Below are 24,988 nucleotides of genomic sequence, written 5' to 3'. Positions count from 1 at the left end.
TCGCAACGCAAACTTGTACAATAAACGGCACACCCAATAAACGGCGCTTGCTTTTGTTATAGTTGTTGTCATTTAACCGGTTACTGTCTGCTAAATTGCTAAAGGCACACATACACGCGCACATGCACGCAGCTTAACGCACGGCACCACCACCCAACACCCGACGTGCGCGCTCATGAACAAATACTTACTCACATCTACACTGAGTGGCGCTCATCGGCACACATCTAACACATGCGCATGTATGCGCCAACAACGTGATAAGACACGACGGTCGTCGTCAAGCAAATCTACCAAGTTTGCCAAAACGGCAGGCAGCAACTAAAAGTGAACGTCACCGGCCGCATCAGTCGCCATCAAATGATGAAACTGTGCTCATCTCGCACCAACTCCACTCTGTTGAATGTTGTGATCGATCAACGACTTAGAATTGACACCTGTCGATATCTAATGGAAATTCAATCGCGTCGTCTAGCGGGAGAATAGAAAATACCAACAAATAAAAGCGAAATTTCGCATACAAAGAAATAAAACTAAAAATCAAATAAATAAAGCTTAAATCGTCAAGAACAAAGCGCCGCAGCTGTGAAGCGCCGGAAATAGTGAGCAAACACACCAGCAGCGCGCATTGATAAAGAAAAAAAAAGAGGCATCAGCAAAAGAGTTCCAAGTGCATAAAAAGCAACGAAAAACAAAATTTTTAATTTCGGATTTTTCCACCATCAAATGTTGGGTTAGGAAAAAATTTGAATTTGCGAGAATATCGCTTAAATTTTGCGAAAAATATATTTCCAAATATTCTATGTGTATGTATGTATGTCAATTGACGTCAGCGTTAACCTCGCATAAAATTGAATAGATATTAACAAAACAAAAAAACAAAAAATTAGAGCAAAACGCTTAGCATAACAAAAATTGAGAAAAAAAACAACTAAAAAGCGATAAATAAGTAAAAATTGGAACAAAACAAACAAAGAAATATAGGCGAATAAGTGTAAGTGTGAATTAAGAAAAAGTAAAAAAAAGTTAGCTATTTTTAGTGCATGGGCATCCGGTGAAAATTATAAGCACAGCAACTAAACAAAGCATAAAAAAATTGTCACTTGCGTAGCCATACGAAAAGTTCCAAAAAGAAAACGAACGAATTGTGCAAAGCCGTGTTATTGAAATTTTCTAAACGAAAAACCACTTGAAAGTTAAAAAGGTAATTGCGAAAAATCCAAATCACACACACATTTTGGCAAAATAAGTAAATATTTCAAAAATAGCAATTGCGCTTCAAAATAAATACAAAAAATAAATTAAAAGAAAAGTACAATAAAAACCTTTTAAAAAATAAATACATACATATGTACTTATACATATTTTTTTTTTTTTTTTGCAATGGCTAAGATGCCTGTAAAGTGAAAAATTTTTTTTAAGATTGTTATTTCGTCTAGTGATTATAGAAATTATTGTTTTTAAAATAATTAGTGCAAAAGATTTTATTTTATTTTTTAATTTAATTATATATCATAAATAATATATATTTTTTTTAATTTAATTTCAATTTTTTTTTCCAATTTAGTTAGAAATTATATTTTTAATTTAAAAGAATCAAAATGATGATTTTTTAAATTAAATATTGGGTTGGGGAAAAAGAAATGTCGTATTTGTGATCGAAATTTGACGCTTTATTTAACGTACCATACCGGTTCGCAACCTTGTTGCCATTTAGAAGGCAACTTCATTATCCCCCCTTTATAAAACCCCCTCTCCTTATTTGCAAAAAACTCAGACAACCAGTTTTCGCAAGCCTCTTTTGAGGCCAACTTGGTATCACCAAGGGCGTTTTGCATGGATCGGAAGAGATGATAGTCACTTGGTGCCAGGTCCGGACTATGTGGTGGGTGCGATAGGACATCCATCCCATCCGAGCTCCCGTTGCTTCTGGCGGGTCATCGAAGATGTGTGAGGACGAGCGTTGTCCTGGTGGAAGACAACACCATTCCTATTGACCAATTCTGGCCGCTTCTGGTCAATCGCCTGCTTCAAACGGTCAAGTTGCTCACAGTAGAGGTCCGAATTAAGGGTCCGGCCATAGTTGAGCAGCTCATAGTGGATAATTCGCTTCCAATCCTACCAAACACACAGCAAAACCTTCCTGGCGGTCAATCCGTGCTTGGCGATGGTTTGGGCCGGCTCGCCGCTTCTCGACCACGATCTTTTTCGCTTGGCAATCACAAGCGTTGATTCGGTCCAAGAGATTTTTTTGCATCAACACGTGTGGCACCCAAACATCCAGCTTTTTTTGGAATCCAATCTTCTGCAAATGGTTCCAAACGGTTTTGTGGTCTACACCTAGTTCCTGACTAATCGAGCGAATGCTCACATGCCGGTCTCTTTGGATAATTTCAACGATTTTATCAGTCTCTACGACGATTGGCCTACCAGTACGGGATGCATCTTCGACATCTACTACACCAGAACGAAATCGATCGAATCAACGGTGTGCTGTGCGAATCGTTACAGTATCAGGCCTATAAACTTCACAAATTTTTGCCGCCGCCTTCGTTGCATTTTTACCTCTAAGGTAGTAAAAATTTAAAATATGACGAATCTCTTGCTTGGTGGACTCCATCTTTGACGCGCTATAACTTAAGACTGAAACGTACGATCACAACACTGTCAAAGAGACACTTGTAGTACAGATTGTCGTCTTCAAATCGCCGTTTAGTGTGACCCGATGCAATAAGTACAACGCAAGATGTGTTTAAATGTCGCGCTCAATTGACAAAATACGACATTACTATTTCTGCTTGAATTTCTTAAGATTTTTCCTTATTTTCATACGTTTGAAAACTTTGCATCGCTCATTTAAGAAGATCAAGGCATCACTTCTCCCTTAAAAATGTGCACTTAACCCTTTAATGCACATGTAATTTTTTTTTTTTTTAAGTCAATTATTTTAACTGAAATTTTTTGTTTTCTCAAGGCCCTGGTCTCATTTGAAATGGAAGTTTTTTTTGGGTGTTTCTTTAAAAGCGTGTAAAGCGGAAATGCAAAGTGATTTTTTATTTTTGTTTGCAGTATTTAATTTTTTGATCCATTGTTAAAAAATGAAAATGCCTAAAATGCCTGAAATGTTTTGGCTATACCAGTCAGCCTTCAAGTTTTTTTTTTTTTTTTTTTTTTGTGACCAAACAACGTAATCATGCCTTAACCAACATACTTAGGCATTTTTCTTTTCCCAAAACCGAGAGGACCAATGAAAGGTCGGAGATTGTCACAATTTAAATGATAAAGAGAGCTCCGGACCAGAATTGCTTGGAAAATTAAAAAAAAAAAACCCCTGGCGCAAGTGTATTATATCTGAGTGAATTGCTTTGAAAGGGAAAAATTGAAATGAATAAATATTTTTCGAAAAAAATAGAGTCACCTGTGCTTTGGAGCAAACCTAGAAATTTGCGAAATAGTCACTCAGTTCACGTACTTCAACGTTTCTTCCAATCTTCAAAATACTTTTGAAAGGCCAATTTTTAAATGGCTTTCAGTTACTTCTGTAAATTCGCTTGTGAATAAAGACACCCGTTTTTTGGAACAAAGGTCTGCATTATTAGTCAATCAGTTAACACACTTCAATGCTTCTTCCAATCTTCAAAATACATTTAACTTCGATTCGGGTCGATTTTGAAATGGCCTTCAGTTACTTCTGTGAATGCTCTTTTGGTGCTGCAATCGTCTCAAAATGTCTTTCGTTCAGTCGAAATTTCAGTCAGGGGAACAGGAAAAACCAGTTGAATACTAAGCTCGCGGAACCGTATTAATATCGCTCTAAGTCAAATTTTCCTGCCATACAAAAGCTCCTCATAAAAAATATCTGGCGTTCGGAGTCGGTCCCCCAAACTGTAGGTCCCCCAATTGTGGAACAACATCAAAGCGAGCGCCACAAATAGGAGGAGGAGCTCGGCCAAACACCTCATAGAAGTGTACGCGCCAATTATTATTTTTTTTTAAGTAAAATTTTCGCATTCAAGATGAGATATCGGCGCCTATGCATTGCCTTCAATGAAAATGAGATTTCCACTTCGACATTAACGGCTTTTACCTTATGCAGTGTCTTGTGTCTTGGTAAAGCAATCATTAGTTGTTTATTGTTAATTTCGGTCTCATGCAATGATTGTTCTCTCCAAATGGTTCAGTACGTGGACTTATACTTACAGTTTACTCACAGAATTTACAAAGAAGTACACAGCGAATAAGGCAAACCGAGAATCATTGCAATACAAAACAGAAAACAAAAAAAGGGACAATCAAACCTTGATTTTGTACCTACTTTATCGTGTTTTTTTTAAGGTTTTGATTATTTTCAGAAGCGCCATTGCAATTAGTTTTGATTCGTTTCGATGCCGATATTCATAGACTCAGACAGTAGTGAAGCCTTGAATAACGTTGCCATGACTGTCGCTGCTACTTTAACGGAGCAATTCAGTCGAATTTATACCCAGCCATGCACTGTCACTTCAGCAGCGTTTACAAAAATTTATGTGAAATGTTTTATGCTCTCTAGATAAGATTTTCACGGAAAGAAAGAATTTCTATAGTGAGATTAGTGAGGTTCTCAACTTCTTGGGTATAAGACTGGTATAAAGAATAACAGAAACTAAAAAACAGTTATTTTGATATTCTTATCTGGACACTGCAAATAGTTCAACGTGTAATTGTTATCTAACTATATTCAGTTAGTGCTTTAGTTCTATAAAATCCCACAGTGTAGTTACATACATATTTATATATATATATATATATTTATATATATTTTATTTTATTTTATTTTATTTTATTTTATTTTATTTTATTTTTTTTTTATATAATAATAATATAAACATTTTTATGTGTACATATACCTGTGATCAAAATAATAGGAGCGTGTTAGATGGGGAGATTTGATAAACAATTTTTTAATATTTTTTTTTTCTTATTTAATTTCAACTAATTTCTTATAAAAGTACATTTCATTCTACAACCAAAACCATACAAATCAAAGCTTCAAACTTTGTGCAAAATAAAAAAAAAATTCAAGATAATTTCAAAATTTGTATTCAGAATTTGTAGAAAAATCTCGAGCAGTTTTATAGTCCATTCAATTCTAGTATAAAAAATTGCAACGTTGAGGTGGCTAAACATTTCCATTGATTTTTTTTAAAAGTATTTTTTGCAGACCGCATTGGGGGATTTCTTCTATCTGAAAAGGGGTTCGATCATTTAAACACATAACATATCTCAAAAATTCAAACTTTGTGCAAAATCTAGAATAATTTTTTTTTTTTTGTTATTTAATTTTCAATAATTTTTTTCAGAAATACATTTCATTCTCAACTAACCCATTCAAATCAAAGTTTCTTACATTGTACAAAATTAAAAAAAACTCAACTACAAGGATTTCTAAAAAGATGCCCCCGAAAAACTCTCAAAATATTCAGGCCAAATATAATCTCAAATGCTGACTTTATGGGCCAGAACCCAGCAGAAGCCAATACTACTAGAGATTCGAAAGAGAAAATGACGCTGGATTGGCAGAGGAAATGGTGACTTAACTGGGACCGCCATTGACGGAAGCCCAGACGTGGAAGACCAGCGAATATCGGGAAACTACTGATGGAGTCAGCAACCCGTGCCATGCAGCTTAGCTGGAATGAAGTGAAAAGATTGGCGCAAAACAGACCCGAATGGAAGAAATTCATTGTCGCTCTATGTTCCACACTGGAACTCTAGGAATTTATGATTATGATTCTTTATATATTTTGGCATATTTTCCACCAATTTCACTATATTGAAACACTTACGATTCCGCCACAGCTCGTTCAGGTTCATCAGGTCTGTATGATGGTCCGCAGCGTGTTTTCGCGCGACTAATCACAAAACTTTGCAGTGATCTAAGCACTAAACCGGCAAAAGAAGTCTGTAAAGTGGGCTTGTCTCATAATTTCATTTTTTTTTTTTTTTGTCAATGGTCAATTAGGCCATAACACCCGTATGGAGCCACCCCATCGTGTTTAAGTTTCTTTAACCGCACTTGTATGCCTCCCATAGATAATGTTAACACGAAAATGTTAGTCACAGACTGAAAATTTCCACTGCTAATTCATCTCTGTCTACAGTATACCTTAACATGGCCGCCTTAACATGAACTGTAGATTAACAACTGGATTTAACAGTTTTTCTATACAAACTCAACGAATTGATATGATTGGTGATATTTTGAAAATTAAGTGCTAAAACCATTTGCCATCTTAAGATACATGAAAAAATGCAGGAAATGAAACCAAATTAAGATGAAAGGCGGATTAACAGACGCGAACAATGGGAGGTGCAAATGGGGATGGGGTAGTAGCCTTGTGTTATTCGATATCTCCGGGGTGACGCCAGCAGTGCTGCTTAACTTCAAATTGAAAGCGATTCAAATCGGTTAAATTTAACCAGATTATGCACTCCCAGAAGTTTGCTGCAGTCCAACTTGGACAATCAGGTCTTCATAACAGATACTGCTTTTCTAAAGGTTTTCGATGTGCTGAATCCAAATTCCGGATAAAATTGCTCTGCTGGCACAGGTCTCCAAAATATTTAAACCTAAAAGTGCAAAGAAAGCGATTTTGGATATGTATATGAGGTTATGTAACACAAGTGAAAAAAAAAAAATCACAGCTTCTTAAAGTACATTACCTGTTTTGGAAAACATCGTTTTGAGTCGATATTCTGGTTTCTAGTAAAACTTCTCGTCATACATATATTCTTATGTACATATGGCGTATCTAATGCACGAAAAAATTATATAAAAATCGAGCTAATTAGCACTCATCTGTGAATCATAAATAAGTAATCTACTGTGACCAGTCATTAGCACAAGTTGGCTACTTAAAAATCTATAAGTTTAGGCAGTAATGCTGTATTTACACTGAGCTCATTTTGTATTTCTGTGCCTCATATATCTCTATTATTGCGAATTCACGATTAGTGAGTTCGCATTATTTACACTATTAATTGCCTTTTTTGTTCTCGCCATGGATGAGAGAATCGATCGTACGCGTCACTAACGAAACTCTTCAAATCGTAAATATTGAACATACAATGCAAATTGATTTGTCTACAAAACCATCATAAAACCAGTCTAAAGCTATGGAGCTGAATGGTGGACGCTAATTGAAACAGATAGAGTAAATCTGCAAACCTTTGAACGAGAAATACTCAGAAAATTTTTTGGAGCAATCAAATATTATGTGGAGTGGCGTATAAAGTGAAACGATGAGCTAGACCACTTTTCATCAAAGCGCCCCGATTAAAACGGTTGCGTCATATAACAAGAATGGACGGTACGAGGGCGCAGAAGAAAATTGTTGAAGCCAGAGCAGTTAACACTAGAGCAAGCCGAAGACAGAGAACAAGATGGGCTGACAAACTAAAGGAGGGCATCAATAAACTTGGGATAAAGAATTGGAAATCCCTTGAAATCCAATGGAGAATCTAGTTTGCTATCAAGTTCTACTTTGGACTAAGTAGGCAATTGAGTAGTAAAGTCCTCTCTCGACGAACAAAATTAACATTCTACAAGGCATTAACATTCTACATCTTGCCCGTCTTAACGTATGGCGAAGAAGTTTAGACGGTGGCAACATTCGATGAGCATCCTTCGGAGTGTTTGAGAGGAAGATAGAAAGATTCTGCGGAAGATTTCTGGACCTTTGCACGTCGGTGACGGCGAGCATCGCAGACGATGGAACAATGAGCTTCACGACAACATAGACATAGCGCAGCGAATAAAGATCCAACGGCTACGCTGGCTGGGTCATATCGTTCGAATAGATACAAACGCCCCGACTCTGAAATTATTTGATTCGGTACCAGCTGGTGGTAGCAGAGGAAGAGAAAGGCCTTGTCTACGTTGGAAAGATCAGGTCGATAAGGACTTGGTTTCACTTGGTGTGTCCAACTGGCGCCGGTGAGCTCAAGAAAGAAACGTTTGGCGCGCTTTGTTAAACTCGGCCAAAATCGCTTAAACGGTTATTGCGCCAATCAAGAACAAGAAGAGGGGATTGTAAAAAAGTCTCACGCAATCGAGATGAAGGAGGTTCCACGTGCAGCAAGACAAAGCTCAAAAAGAGCTGTAGTGCCAAAAGATAATGACGAATTGTTGTCTTTGTAGTCTTTTAAATTTTTGTTTACCTTCATGAAATCTCAAAAGGTTGAGGATAAGTTATTTGGTGGAATTTTCTTTAATTGGAATAGATTTGCCATAGCTTTTAAGATGTGTGCCACCTCGTTAGGTCTTCTTAGAATTTGAGCGGAGCCAAATTGGGGAAAGTATCCACTCATAAAACAAACATTTTGGTACGGTGTGAATAGCTATGGTACCAGAACATTGTACTGAACCAAAATATATTGATTTCTGAGCATTGTTCCTTCAACGATAAGTACTGGGCCAAGTCTTTCACTAGAAATACAGCTCTAAATTATCACTCAAAAAGGATGTTTTTCTATTGGAAGAACACAAGCAGTTTTACGCCTTTTCTCTTCTACCTCTCGACCTTTATCAAAGATTCGTTCAAGCGGCATTCCTTGCTAAAGATAGCTTTTAAAAGGAACAATTTTTGTTGATACAAGAGCCTTTAAAGTTTGCTTGCCAGCTGCAATATGTTGGATTGCCCTCTTGTGCCCAAAATATGCGCGTTTGTCGCCTTAATTCTGTTGGCTACGACTTTCGAGCTGGTCTCTATTTTTATGTATAGATACTGTAAGTGGAGAGCAGCTTTTTACTGCAATATACTTTTGTGCTTGCTTATGCTATGTGTATGTATGTATATATATATGTATGTATGTACGCACACATGTAAATATGTACGAGTATATCAGCTGAAGGCAGACAAAGTGCATTAAATTTTTTGCGCGTATTGTCTGTGTAACTAATTCGTTGAGTATTGAAGCGAAATAAATATTAATCAGCTTGCTTTACTTTACTTGCATATATATTTTTTATATTTACTAGGACTTGTCGTTATTTTTCTTGTGAACAGAGCAATGAGACAATAATTATTTTGCTTGGAAATGGTTTCTAGGTTTTTTATATTCCTTATCAACGATGGAATTTGTGCATATCTAAATAAATTAAAGAATATTAGCCAGTCGTTGATGTCAATACTTGAAAGCTACTGTGTGTCCATCTACATATTTTTTTTTATTTTATTACTTAAATTTTTTATGCATTTTATCTTTGTTAATTTTTCTTTGTTCAATCAGACATGCATACATATGCACACAAACGTATTCCACCTTCACAAATGCCAACGAACCTCCTCTGTAGTAAATAACATTGAACTTGAAAATTTATTTCGATGCTGCTATGCTTTTGTGTCTGTCTGGCTACATGTCTACTCACTTAAATTTGTTTTTATTTAAGCATCGACATAAATACTTGCCTTGTTTGCTCTTTTACCGACGATTGTTGTCTGAGCATCTACTCTATGTAATTGACTCTTTGGTAAGGTTGGTTGGCCGTTTGACTTGACGTTGGCGTTGGCGTGACGTGACTTGAATTGGCCATTGTCTATATGTAGCTGGTTTTTGAGCTTCAAAAACTACTTTTATATTAAAGAAAAACTAATTGTCCATTGTTTAAACGAGGCCTTGTTTATCTTAAACAGCGTTTGGTCGATTAAATATATTAATTATCACAAAAAAAAAATTACGAAATTATGAGTGAAAGTATTTAAAATAATAATGAAATCTAAAAATTTGAGCCAAAGAAAAATTACCAAAAATTGTTTTTTTTTTTATCGAAGCACGTAAACGCTCGTTTTTACTTCCATTAGCGCAACTTTACTGGCCTAACTAACAGAAAATGTTACAATATGTTAATGTTAGGTAGCCGTGCTCACAACTGTAACTGTTTGCAGAGTAGTTAGAAGCGTAGCTAGAACCGTAAGAGGCAGATCATTCACTAAGTAACTGGGAGATCACTAATCACGTTATGTATGCTTGAATTTTTGTACAAAAAATTTATTTTTCTTTTCATTTCTTACAGCGATGTAGATTTCCTGTAATAAACGAAGTAAATATCGCCATTATATAAAAAAAAGAGCTAATGATAATCAGCATGAGACTTGCAGACTCTACCTACCTTCTTTACATAGAAACCAAATTCTGTTCTTAGCCATCTGTTGTCAGCAAACCTCAATGTTAAAAAAACAAAGCTACTTGATTTAAATGCATTGTAGTGGAAATGCTTGATAGTTCTGAAACTTAACAGAGCTTATAATTGCAGTTCAGTTCTTGGTGGAAGCAGTGCGTTAGCCTAGCCGAAGCTGTTAAATTTTTATTTTTAACAACTTTAGTGTCAATGCGTTGTTTTCCAGCAATAATTGGGTTGTTCAAAAACAAAAAATAAAAACAAAAACAATAAATAAATGAAAAATAAAAATAAATGAAAAAAAAATAAATGAAATAAAAAATTAATGAAAAAAAAAATAAATGAAAAAAAAAAATGAAAAACAAAAATAAATGAAAAAAAAATAAATGGAAAAAAAAATGAAATGAAAAAAATTGTTAAGGGGGAAGTCTACTGTGACAAGGGAAAAAACAGGCTTATTTTCCGGATTTTATTTCTAACAAAATATTGCTCGTACATAAAATCTATTTAAATTCTTATCTTTATTATATATTTAAGTTTTTGAAAAAAAATTTTAAGTCAAAATATTCAAAATGGGCGCTGTGGCACTTCTGCAAGCGCAGGTCCGCTTTTCTATACGGTGTACACGATATCTCGAGTTCTGATAAATGAATCAGCTTAAAAATTTAATTATATATTCTCTGTAATAGTGTCTCTCGTCTGACATAGGATTTTTTTGATATCGTTATTTGTTAAATTGTTATAAACAATAGTAACATCAATTTTAGGCAAAAAAAAAAGAAAAAAATTTCAAGAATTTTTTTTTTCAACGCCAAAATTTTTTATCGACATAATCCTACGTCAGACGAGAGTCAATACTATGTATATGATAACAATATTTTGTTTTTTTGTTTTAGATCACCGAAACGTAAGATTTCATGTACACCGTTTAGGCACCTAAGAAAAGCGGACCTGCGCTTGCAGAAGTGCCACAGCGGCCATTTTGAATATTTTGACTTAAAAATTTTTTTTTTCAAAAATTTAAATATATAATAAAGATAAGAGTTTAAATAGATTTTATGTACGAGCAATATTTTGTTAGAAATAAAATCCGGAAAATAAGCCTGTTTTTCCCCTTGTCACAGTAGACTTCCCCCTTAAGGCAGTAGTCTGCTTTACAGGCTTCAAAAAATCGATTTTTTTGTTTTGTTTTAAATCTCTTCCAAAACTATCCAAGAATATGTCTTTAAAATTCCAGAGGCCAATTCGACATATTTTCGAAGCTAGAGCAGTTTTGGTGGCCGAGCGTCGAGCAGGTGCGAATGCTCAGGCAGAACTTTAAAGCGCGTTTTCTCGAGTTTTCATTTTCACAAGTGTTAGAAAACGGTGCCGGCGATAGCAAAAAGAATATATGTCCGATCGAAAAAAACCAAAGTGATCTAGCTTCAGTATTAAATTATCTTCTATTTGAACTAAAAAAGTTGGACAAAAGTATTATTTAAACTACTTGTTTTGCAACTTAAAGCCAATTTTTTTTCTTAAAAAAGTGAATTTTTTTTTCAAACTTCGAAAAAATTTGGAATTTTATAACTTCTTCGGTATTTTTTTAGTTCATAAAGAAAAGAAACTTATAAAAATTAAAAAAAAATTTGGTTCGACTGTTTCAGATGCATCGCACGACCTCCATCACCGGCACCGATTTACAAGTGCAGACTCCAGGCGCTCCAGAAAAATACTTACAACTTTAAAAAATTTCAATATTTTTTAAAAATAAATATTGTTTTTTAAACCTTAAATATAGTACACTATCGTCTTAAAATTCCGTTTACCGCAATCATTTCCTTCCCTTTCAAAAAAAATTGCTAAAAAAACGCTTTTTTCGGCTTCTAAAGCAGACTACTGCCTTAATAAAACAAAATTAAAAAAAAAAAATAAATGAAAAAAAAGAAATGAAAAAAATTGTTAACAAAAAAAAAGTTAAAAAAAAAAATAAATACAAGTAAAAAACAAATAAATAAATAAAAATTAAAAAAAAAAATTAAAAATAAATTTAAATGAATATAAAAAACAAAAATATTAAAAAAAAACTAAGAAATTTAAATTTAAATAAAAAAAATTTTAATTAAATACATTTAAATTACAGAAATAAAAAAAGTTCAAACTACAATCAATTTCTGTATTCCTTTGAAATGAAAACCCCAATTAAAGTAGAATTTGTCGTGCGTAGCCATCGGTGAGCGCTTAGCTCAGGTTCACGATTAAACTTGAAGAAAAAACCAGCTTCGATCGGTGAGCGTTTAGCTCAGATTCAGAATTGAACTTGACGATAAAACCAACTTCGAATTGTCGCTTGACTATGGCTAAAGATTACGACATTTCTTTCTTTCTCGGCCCCAAGCTGCTCTATAGCGTCCATGATCGGTGAACCATCAACTCCAATAAACTGATGTAAGTAACTGAAAGGCGAGGTTCAAGGCTGAGATTTGCTAGAAGATACTGTCCCCACTCCCTTTTCTTATCCTTTGGATGGCTACAAAACAAACTAGGGTGTAGTCATTTTCCAACATTTTTTGTATCGTACTTGAAATTCGTGTGCTAACAGTACTTTAAGGTAGTTTGATCAGAGCATGTCGGTCTGTGCTGCTCGGAAAAGAGTTAACAAATTTTAGTAGGTTGGAATATCGAAATATTTCAGGGCTATATTGGGATGTGACTCTTAAGAAAAGGGGTAGGAAAACTTCTATTACGTCTTATGGAATCCTGCGATGTTTAGAGACTGAGCGTTTTGAGTAGTGCAATGAACGATAGATAATAATAATAATAATTGGCGCTCACACCCTTTATTGAGCGTCTGGCCGAGTTCCTGCTCCTCCTCCTATTTGTGGTGTGTGTTTTGATATTTTCCCACAAATGGGAGTATCTAAAGTTTAATGCCGTGCCCGAACGTCAGATGGTTTTTTATGAGGAGCTTTTTCTTAACAAAAATACACTCGTAGGTTTGCCATTACCTCCCGACGAGCTATCGCTATTAGAAAAAAAACCTATTCCATCATTATGTGGTCACACACCAATCCATTCAGCTACGGCGGCAGCAGCCAGTTGAAGTTAGATAAAAAAAAAAAATAAATAATTGGCGCGTACACTTCTGTTAGGTGTTTGGCCGAGCTCCTCCTCCTATTTGTGGTGTGCGTCTTGATGTTGTTCCACAAATGGAGGGACCTACAGTTTCAAGCCGACTCCGAACGGCAGATATTTTTATGAGGAGCTTTTTCATGGCAGAAATACACTCGGAGGTTTGCCATTGCCTGCCGAGGGGCGACCGCTATTAGAAAAATGTTTTTTATTAATTTTGCTTTTAAAGAGATTCGAACCAACGACCTCTCAGTGAATTCCGAATGGTGATCACGCACCAACCTATTCGGCTACGGCGGCCGTTGAAGGTAGATACTCTCATTTCATAATCCCACTGGAGCTGGAATAAAAACTTCATTTAAGCTCATCAATAAAATAAGTTGGTTAGCTGATTGGCAGCCCCGTTTCGGGGAACCTTTCTATGCCAAGAACCCAAATTGAAGCTGCATGCAGGCGATATTCAGATTAGTTCTATAATATTCAGATGGTCTCATTTTGGTATTAAAAGCCGCGAAAGGTCAAGTAGAAGCTGACTATCTTAAAACGTGGCGATACGTTTGTCTCGGAGGCATCATTACTTACAAGTCTCCAAAAGGCGGCAGCGTCTGGAGATAGCGAACACTTCTTTCTGCAAAGGTAGAAAAATCAGGCAGATTGCGGGATCTTATTGCCAAAGATAATCGGGGGAAATGCGCCGCTCTAAGCATACATGTTGAAAACGTCGGTGTGTAAGATGTGGTCCCAGGCAGACATATGGAAATCCCCGATGTGGGTCGATACTCTTGTTGAGAATTAGGAAAATTTTTGGATGGATACTAATATTGGAGGATTTTACTTGTGTGCAGACGTTACTTATACGATGAGCAGATACATCTAAACCAATACTCGTATAAAGTTTTCTAATAGGCACGGGTCGTTGTTGACAAACTGTGGCGGTAAAATTTTTTTTGCGCAGACCATTGCCTAATCTCGTTCGGATCTATGCAGCAGCCTTTGAAAATTGCGTCTCTCGAATGCGTATAACCGCGCGATGCCGCCTTGGTCATTTCACGTTATATTCTCGAGAAGAAAACAAGAAAGAAAAAATACATAAATTTATTATTTAATAACTTACTCACCCATTTCAGCAGTAACATCGTTTTATTACATTAAAGTCATTGATGAGTACTTTTTGCTTCCCCCAGCAACTTCCATTAGCTCCCTTATGCCACTACTGCAATCTGTCGTTCTTAACTTGCAAGCTGATTATTCAAATTTTTGTCAATTCATTGCACATTAAATATTTGTTTGTTTATTTACCTTGATCGGCGTTTTGATTCGTACACATTTATATGTATATATGTATATTGTTTTTCTTATTGATGGCGGGGAAATTTTCTTATTTACAAACGGAATCCAAATCGACGCAATTCGTCGTAATTGCACTCAAGCGCCAAAGAACATTCACAAAATACAAAGAAGGCAGTTCATTTTGAGTTAACCGATTGTTTGTTTCAAATTTTTTTGCACCATTTTTTGTGTTGTTGTGCGTTTTCTTTTTTCTTTTTCTGTTAACTCAAAAATATTTTCCACAAAAAATTTTTAAATTTCATTGTGACACTGAAAAAGCTGAAAATTCTGAATTATTTTCCGTTTCCTTTCAATAGCCAGCAGCTTAAGGATTGGTGATAACAAACAAAAATTAAATAAAAACTACAACAAAGAAAGCATAAAAAATATTTAGTGGGAGAGAAGCTAAAAAAGACTGAAAAAGTAAAATACAAAAAAAACAAAGAAAAACCCATACAAAAAATAGCGCTTCTAAAGCAGCAAGTGCAAGAGCGGAAAGAAAAGCATAATCTTTCGGGCTAATTTTGTTGACATAACACAAAAAATATATATATAAAAAAAGCACAGAAACGATAAGTGTACACTTAAGTATATAATATACACACACATACGAGTATATACATACATATATGCATATATTTTTGGCAAGTAACACCGTAGTACCGCCTGACTTGCTAGACAAAGAAATCAGTGTTTTCCTCCGTGAACATATTGTTGTTGTACTAATACATACAGTGTAAATATCATAGACCACATTTTTGAATAAACACATATTTTTTGAACATCTTTTACTGGCTTCGCTTGTGCACAGCACGCAAAAACGACAACGTCCATAAACAGCACCACGCCACGCCTCGCATACACCTCATTATTTGGAATCATCCTTGCACATGCAAATCAATTTTGTGACAGAAGAGTAGCCGTAGTTGGTGAGAGAGTTTTTAATACCTTCACTTCTACTAACAAATAATACATACATAAGTACATATATTTTTGAATTTTTTTTATTATTTGTGGTACGTAGAAAAAATATTTTTCTTATATAATAACGCGATGCCATGTCAAGTGACCCAAATATTTTGGATATGGTGGGATAATTTTATTTTTGAATAACTTTTTCACTAATTAAAGAAAAAAAAATTTCAGCGGTAGACATCTTTTTTTGACCTTTGCAGCTGTCAAACATCAGTGACGTACGATTACAAAAGTTTAAAATCTTCCAATGCGGTGATTAATTTTGCACCACCTAGTTTTTTTTTTTTTTTTTTTTTTGCACTAGCAAGTACAGCACTCGGCACTAGCAATACACCATTAAGTCCATTGTACTGCACTCGGGTTCCATTTCTAATTTTCTTTAAATCTACCCGACATCCGAAGAAGTCTGAGTACTTGAACTTGTGATACCAAAGAGCCAAGATGATTGCTTTTCAACACATCAGTGCCAAAGACTTCAAGGCTGATTTGTGCAAAGGCCGGGCAGACAAACAGAAAGTATGTCATCAGTCCAACCAGCCGCCTCCAGTCCCTTCTGCTTAATGACAGGGGGGTCTGCAACAGTTGGTCGGCCACTACAGGTAACATCAGTTTTGTTCACTGAATCGCTGTGCGTATTCGAATATAACTCGAAGTGAGGAGATTCCTTATGAAACTTGCAGTGATTACTGCGCGTAGTCTAAGCTATTACTGAAACAAAAACAAAGAAAATATCTAAGGTGGAGTGTTTTTCAAAATTTACAAACAATTTTTGTTTTTTTAAATTTGAACAAAAAATAAAACTATATATTTTTTTTAATATATTTTATTAATGCACATATAATGTATTTTTAATATAAAAGTATTTTTTAATATGTTTTATGCAATAAAAAAATATGAAAAAAGTATATATATTAAAACTCGTCAAAAACAAAAAAAAATAAAAAAAAACAATATTCTACTACAAAAAACTAAGATAATTTTCATCATTGAATAAATCTCAAAATTTTTTAAAGTTTCCTTCTTATTATAGTCACGACAAACTTTAAAATAATTTTCATTACTGAATAAATCTCAATGTTTTCAGTTTCCTTCCAGATTTTAGAAAAATTCATGTCAATATCCAAACCACTTTGAACACTTGATGTGAAATCGCTCAAACAGTTCAGTATACTAAACCCTCTTTGCCCACTATACTGAACTTCGGAACACACAGCAATCTTAAGGATGATATCTGAGTAGTATCCACTGTTTTTGGCACCTAAGGGCGACCTCATATCCATAGTTTTATTTGGAAGGAAATTTGATGTTTGGTTGTGTGAGCAATGAGTAATCCCGAGTGCATTCAAAGTAATTTGACGGATAGTTTCTTTACCAATGAGTCCAAGAATGAAATAGGTTCTGAAGCCGGATGGTACTTAAACAATAGTAATAGGTATCACTATGCTATGAGAGGAATGGCAACTGTTTTCCAAACGAAAATTTTTACCAATCTGAAAGTAGTAGAATAGATAATTGAGAGGAGATGGCGCGGGAAACTGTTTGAAGTCTTTAGTGGCAGTCATGCTGTACTAAAGGCTCTGTAGAACGCAAAGGAAATCTCAAAGATTGTTCAAGAATGTTAGTAGAAGCTTAATTTTGTTACAAGACAGAATAAGCTTTCACTTATATAGGTTCCTGGTCACTGCGGGGTTCAAGGGAATGAAATTGCCGATGAATTGGCCAACTGTGGATCAGCGGTTCCCCCATAAGGGCCAGAGCCAATAATCGGAATCAGTTCTGTAGGAATCAAGAAGTGGATCAACGATTATGTACGTAATTTACATAAAGAGCAATGATCCACAATATAAAACTCTGCAGAACGGCAAAGTTTTTTGTGCTAAGCGCGAACAGATAACTGTCGAACTTTCTTCTAAAACTTGGAAGAAAAGACAACCCACGGCGTCAGCATACGACCACCGTTGGCATCATTGCGGACTCGATTTGAGTATCTTGCTTAGAGGAGCCGGATAGCACTGAACATTTTCTCTGTGAGCATCCTGCAAAATAGCGACGTACGTCAATAATATATATAATATTTGACACTTGTGAACTAGACAGTTGCAGTACTCACACAGATAAACAATGAAAAGCGTAAAGGCCAAAATAAATATTTTCGTCAACCAAAATCAGTTCTTTTTTTTAACTGAAAAAGTTATTCAGAAGCAATATTTGATAATAATTTTTGCGCCGCCTTGTCTTAAATTTAATAGGTTAACTGTATATCTCTAAGTTTTCCGAAGATTTTGTTTAAAAAGTTCAACATTTTGTGGGAAATTTTTTAAATATATGAAATTTTTATGAATTTTGTACAAAGTTCGGAACTTTGGGTTTTAAGGTTTTGTTTTTCATACAACAAACTGTAATTTTATAAAAAATGAATGAAACAAGAAAAATTAGCACGAAAATTTTTTCGAATATTGTAAAAAGATAAAATGCCTGTATTATTGATGTTAGCACAAGTGTACATATTTATGTGCATACCAACCTATGTGAATATAAAAAATATGAGTAAAATTAGAATGTGAAGCAGGCATTGCGGTAATTCGATAGGAAACATGCGCGTGCGTTTGCCTGCCAACATTTGCGTAAATATAACGGTGGCGGTCACAGTAATAGCCGCACGACATATTTTAAAGTTTTGTCTTTTTTTGTTCTTTATTCAATTTATTTTATTTTTTTTTATAAAATATAGCTAATACTACAACAAAAACCATATAACTCGAAGTTTCAATTTTTTTATTTCAAAATAATAAAAGTTAACAAATTTACAACAAAATTTTAAAGATTTAGACAGATTTTTTTTAGAGAACTTCGGGATAGGCAACTGCATAAACGTTGTTTATACTACAAAAAAACCATATAAAAACAAGTATCAAATATTAAAAAAAAAATACAAAGTTTTACAAATTTACATCAATATTTTAAAGATTTAGACAGATTTTTTTTTAGAGAAATTATGGATAGGCAATTGATTTTTGATTTTTTGTTATTTTGCACAATGTTGTGGTTTTTCTGCTAAGAAAAACTTTCGCGCATTCGTTATATTTAAGACAAAGGTTTTTGCAAACATTCTGACTACAAAGTTGAAAAATTTAATGAAAATTTGTTTGAATCGCATGAAAATTCCTGAATCTTCAAAGACTTTTTTTTTTCAATTTGAAACTTTGAGTTTCGTTGTAGTATCAACTACATACAATATATTCTTATAACGACCAATAAATAAATTGAATAGAAATATAAATCAATTTAATGAAAAAAAAAATGAAAAAATTTAATAAATAAAGAAAATTTAATAACAAAAAAAAATGTTATAAGAAAAAAATTTTATAAAAAAAATTTTATAATAAAAAGAATTTATCAAAAAAAAAAAAACAAATTAATAAAAAAAGTTTTATAAAAAAAATTTAATAAAAAAAAATTTTATTAAAAAAAAATTTAGTAAATAAAAAATTCTTTATTTACTTCACTAAACAGTGAAATTTCGAAATAATTTTTTTTTGTTTTAATTTAAAACTTTGAGTTATATGAATTTTGTTGTATTTAGTATGAATTATATTCTAGTAAACCAAAACAAAAAAGCACACATAAATTGAATTGAAGAAAAAATGAATACAATAAATTGAAGAAATAAAAACAATAAAAAATAAAATAAATTGAGTAAACAAAAAACACAGAAAACTCTGAGAACTTTGCAACATGTCGCACTTCTATCATTGTGACCGCCACTGTATTTAATATATATGCATGTACATACCATATATCCTACCTACATACGTAGACGTCAAACGAGTGCAATGTAATTAAACCGCGTCATATGCATATAGTGAAGTGTATGCGCCTCATATTGACACTCGATAATCTATACACATACACACATACATGCACATGTGCATGTCTATAAAAGTGCATAACTTTTGCAGCTGGGCAATGCACTTGTTTGTTATTTGTGCTTCCTCGATGCGATTTCGATCGAAGCAAGTTATGTGCACACATCCCTACATATATGTATAAATACTGTGTTGGAAATAATAGCAGTGACATGTGGCGATATTTTGATTGGGAAAAAATTATTGAAATAAAAATGATTTAATTTTTGTACGAATGCGTTCTTGTTTATTTATGTTTAAAGTAATAAAATCAAATCTTCACTTCTTAAATAAATAAAAATTGAAATTGAAGATTTTAGCTAATTTAGCGATAGATCAAAATAAATAAAATAAAAATGATAGAAAATATGTAGATACAAAAACAAAAATAAAAATGGATAAATAACGAAAAAGCAACCAAAAATAAGTAGTAAAATTAAATAAATAAAAACAACAAAAATAACTAAATAAAACCCAGGAAAATATACAATACAAAATTTTTTTTTGCATGCATTATTTTCGTCTTTATTAATGCTTTAATGAATAAAAATAAATAATCACTTTTTAATTAAATATAAGTGTTTGAAATTAAACTTTTTAGCTAATTTAGTGGTAGAAAATTAAAATAGCTAATTAAAAAAAAGAAATTAATATAACAAAAAAACAATAGATAAAAAAAATTAAGAAAAAAATATATTAGAACAAAAAAAAATAAAAAAAAAATAAAACAATAAAAAAAAAATAAATAATAAAAATTTAATAAATAAATAAGTCTTTAGCGAATTTAGTGATAGATAAATCAAAATAAATAATTAAAAAAAATTGATAAAAAAAAATTAATAAAATTAATAAAATAAAAACAAAAAAATTAGTAAATAAATTAGTCAAAATAAATAATTCAAGAAAAACCTAGTAAACAAATAAAAAAAATTAATTAATAAACAAAAATAAGTAAGCAAAAAAATTTAAAACTAAATAAAAAGATAAAATTAATAAATAAAAAGAAAATAATAATAATTAAATAAAATAAAAATTAATAAAAAACAAAAATTAAATCAAATAAAGAAAAAAGTAACTAAAAATAAATAAATAAAATAAATAAAAACAACAAAACAAAATGAATAAATAAAAAATTTTATTAAAAAAACGTATAGTTACATTTATTCAACACTTTCTCTACCACGAAAAAACCTAGTATGAACCTACCGTTCGGATGATAATTCCACGCAGAAAATTTCTGTTAGCTATACCAATTATTAAAAGAAATAAAATTATTATACAATAATATTACGAAAGCCATAGAAATAAACAAAGTGACTACCGAGCACCAGTTACTGATAGCACTAAACGTCTGCATTTCTAGCCAGAAATTACTCACCACGCTCTTCTTATTGTATCTCACAAATCTTTTACAATTGAGGGGTTCTATTTACCTATAAAGTCCCATGGCAGCCATATGCTGATCACAGGCGTTGTGCTCTGTGATAACACCCACCAGTATTCTTAGGTCCTTTCTACTAAGTTTTAGGAGAAAGTTCGCTAGTTTCCTGTTTGGTTCTTTCACAAAGCACTTGGCTACTCAGAGCCAACGTCTTCTATGGGTAAACCTCATGAAGTCAATTCATAGTTGAATCGATGCAGAATTGACACCTAGAAAGGGCTTCATGATATGCTTGCAGAGCCTTCAGCCAACCCAGTTTAACAGCCAACTCGTTCTCTGTAATACCACAATGTCCAGGCGCCCAAATAAGGCAAATTTTGTTATGCTTTGCAACACTGCTCAGTTTTGTCTCACCGTATAATTTCGAAGAGCAGCGTGGGTTAGCAAAGACTTTTAGTGCAGCTTGACTGTCAATACAAAATCCTATACTACTACCCGTTCGTTGTCTTACTGATAAACGCAGTTTAACGGAATTTTCCAATCAGCAAGGCGAATCACATTCACATATAGTTGACCACAGATATACGTACAACTACAACTGCGTATTCGCATTGACTTTAAACAAACAAACCGAGCCAGTGTCGTGATACGAGAAGCATCTCCAAGCGTTTTTCGTTTTTTTTTTTGGTAGCGCCTCTGTGCTTGACTGACCTAGAAATTTACTTTGGATCAAATGGAGCATCAGCAGATCTATGCACGGCATATTTTCTGTGTCCCTTAGAGACTAATAACATAGTTTTTGTTTCATTGGGCAATACAATGTTCTGCCATTTTTGGGCTGTTCAATTGAACTCGTCGTTGGCGAATTTTAGTCTAACTTGCTCCTGCCTCGGCTGCAAGGATGGTACTTTTAGGGGACTTCTGCCAAAAAACTTCTTTGCCAAAAAGCTTCAGTTACCTCTTTTTTAATAATAAAAACTTGTTTGCCAAAAAGCTTGAGTTACTTCTTTTTTAATAGTAAATGAGTCCACATTGAAATTAATTTCATATTTCAACTTTTTAAACGAAAAGATGGAATTTTCTTGCATCAAAGCCACAAACTTTTTTAAGCTGAACAATCGAGTGAATCTTTGAAAAGCTTGCATGCCTTTCCTACTGAGCATAATTTTGACCAAATTTTAAAAGCAACTAACCTTTTATTTTCGGATCAAAGTTAACAAAAAAAAATTTTTTTTTTAATAAAACATATTGCAATCGTGCGTAGCAGAAAAACTAGCGGACCCCTCAAGGCAAATTTACAAAAGGTGGTATGGGTTAAACAGCTGATTTGTTTTGTTTTTTTCTTTCAGAAATAAATATATTTTTAAGTTAGTAGTAAGGCACCCTGAATAGGTAGCATCAGTACAGCAAAACAACAAGATCAATAAATATTTTTTTTGTTTGCTTTTGATCCCTCAAAATCTATAAATAAAAACTCACAGCTTAGAGTAATTTAAACAAAATTTGACAATTTAGAGACCAACTAAATAGAGAATAAAACAATCAAATTAGCTGCTCTCCTGCCACTACCTTTTTAATGTGCCTTGATAAGTACCATTGGGCTCCATGTTTCGAAGTTCAAAAATTTAAATGATAGTCGTTTCTAAAATCTAAACAGATCAGGGTTTGATTTCCCATAGGTCACTGCTACTATTTCGAACTGAGGTGTACATAGTATAATGGATGTGTATGCACATTTTTGCGCGTATTAACCGCAATGCGCGTGTTGTGTATTTATTTTATTAAAAATAAAAACAATTTTATGAAAATATCATTTATAATTTATTTACTTTCATTATCTTTACTCGTTCACTTTCATAAAAAAGTCAACGTAAATATGTAGTTAAACAGCCGATAATTTTATTATAGACATTTTCGTATCTTTATAGTGAATTATGCGGTATTCTCTGTTGTTTGTTTTTTTTGTATGCTCATACTTCTTATTTATGAGTCATTATTTACATTTTTATTGTGAAATCTCTGAGTCGCATAAAAGTTGCTGCAGAATTAAAAAAATAAAATTTCGTATTTTTGTAGCGCTAATTTGTTTTTAGTGGCGCAAAATTAATCATCCAATTATGTTTTTGAATAATTTTTTTACTAAAAACAATTGCAAATCATTAGCAAAAAATTTAAATATTCCGATAGGGTGGTGCAAAATTAAGCATCCATTTTTTTTTAATACTTCGTTTTTTACTAAATTTAAAAAAAAAAACCCATATATTGAGTGATGGCAATCTTTATCTTAACCTATTCCGATAGGGTGGCGCAAAATTAATCATCCAATTATGTTTTTGAATCATTTTTTTTACTAGATATTTAAGAAAACTGCAAATCGTTAGCAAAAAAAAACTAAATATTCCGATAGGGTGGCGCAAAACTAATCATCCAATTTTTTTTTAATACTTGTTTTTGTTACTAAATTGAAAGAAAAATATTTTGAGTGATGTCAATCCTTATTTTGACCTTTACGCGCTCCATTGCTCGTCTGTTTGTATGCTGTAGCTGTCTATTTCAGAAGTGTCAAATATGATTGACATACTTGTATGACGTTGTTTGTAAAAATTATAAATCTTCTGATAGGGTGATTAATTTTGCGCCACATTTTATATTTTTTGATTTGCTTTTATGCCTTCCCAACCCGTAATATACTTAATTCTTTAAAGGACATTTTCTCTTCTAACCAATTAAGTGAGCTATACTTACCTAACGGATAAACTATTCCCCTTAAGGGGGCTTCAAAAAATCGATTTTTTTTTACTGCAATCGATAGATATATTATAGGAGAATATGCTCTCAAAATTTTATAGCGGAATTCAAAGTGATTTCGGAGTTACAGGCCTGTGGAACGGTACCTCGTCAGGCGAGCTCGTCTACCTTCTGAAAACTTTGAAACACATTTTCTCATAAAAAAATAATTTTTTAATGTTATTTAACACCTTTTTTGAAAAAAAAGCGAAAAAAAAACACTTTTTTCAATAATTAATTGTGTGTTTATTTTTTCGTATTTTTAGTCTCAGGAGTAGTCTATTATATGCGGGAAAGCCTTCTGAATAAGACAATATTTTTCTTCAGGGGAAAACTACGACCGCAATCGTACACGCCGTTTTACTAGCGCGCAACGAGAAGCTGTGCGAGATCCCTCATATGCCCGCCATTTTGTTTTTTTATTTATGTTAAAAAATTATTTATTACTCTTCAATCATGCCTTCAAATAAATGCAAAAAATTATTCCAGTGTATCGCTTTTTCGCCTCAAAAAAAAAATTGAGAAACAACACATTTCTTTGAAGTCACTGATAAGAGGCTCCCTTAATCCTTTTCGTGTTTTAACTGTCTGACTATGACAAGACTGGAGTAAAAATCCAATATTTTCTTGGCAGTGAGAAGCTGTTCTTTGTTTACATAATCTTAATTAATTTCACCTTACTTTTAACCCAAGGTTAGGTTAGGCTGAAGCGTTTATCCACTATGGGGACATAGTTAGGCTCATAGCCCATTGTAATGCCGCGTGGGGAACTTTTCCCTATCTCTTCTAAAACCTGTGTGTATTTTTCAGAAATTTTAGAAGATCCTTGATTTCTACAGAGCTAAGATTAAAGAATTGTATACCTAAAATGGTGAGTCTACTCGTACGTCTGGATAGAGCAGGACAGTGGTTCAAAAGGCGTGTGATCTTCTCTTCCTCTTCCTCATATAGACAACTCCTGCAGAAGTCATGTATTTGCACGCGCATCCTCTGGTCCTGTTTGTCTATTCAGACAGTGCTATCTTATAATTGAAATCAGTGTGATGATACTGTGCTTATCTCATCCTAGGAGAAATTCTGTGCGTTTAGCATTGAGAGTCGGCCACACTTTAAACCTAAATACACTTTTTAAAACGCGCATAATCTTTTTGAAATCTACCGAAAATGAGTCTGTTGGAATTATTAACCGAAGTTAGTTAGTATTTGAGGTCAGCTGAGAGAAGTGTTTTAAATGTGATGGATATTCATAAATTCAAAAATAATTTTGGAAATAAAAAATATCACAAATATTTACGTGAAAACACTTACAGAGCTTTCAGGTTAGCTAAACAAGTGTGGGCT

The 24,988-nt window shown here is 33.3% G+C and overlaps 1 protein-coding gene across 1 annotated transcript in view; it reads left to right on the top strand.

Moving 5' to 3' along the window:
• Positions 1-275: 275 nt before the first annotated feature.
• The window catches only part of LOC129249048 (uncharacterized), a 47,095-nt gene continuing 22,382 nt past the window's right edge, over positions 276-24,988 (top strand). The window contains exon 1 of the mRNA XM_054888671.1: positions 276-1,204. Coding sequence (XP_054744646.1) covers positions 361-486 — 126 coding nt within the window. The 5' untranslated portion in view covers positions 276-360 and the 3' untranslated portion in view covers positions 487-1,204. The remainder of the gene's footprint in view (positions 1,205-24,988) is intronic.

Source organism: Anastrepha obliqua, chromosome 5 (assembly GCF_027943255.1).
Source record: "Anastrepha obliqua isolate idAnaObli1 chromosome 5, idAnaObli1_1.0, whole genome shotgun sequence".
Lineage (NCBI taxonomy): Eukaryota > Metazoa > Arthropoda > Insecta > Diptera > Tephritidae > Anastrepha > Anastrepha obliqua.
The sequence above is the reverse complement of the archived record's forward strand: the minus strand, read 5'-3'. Positions and strand labels throughout refer to the sequence as shown.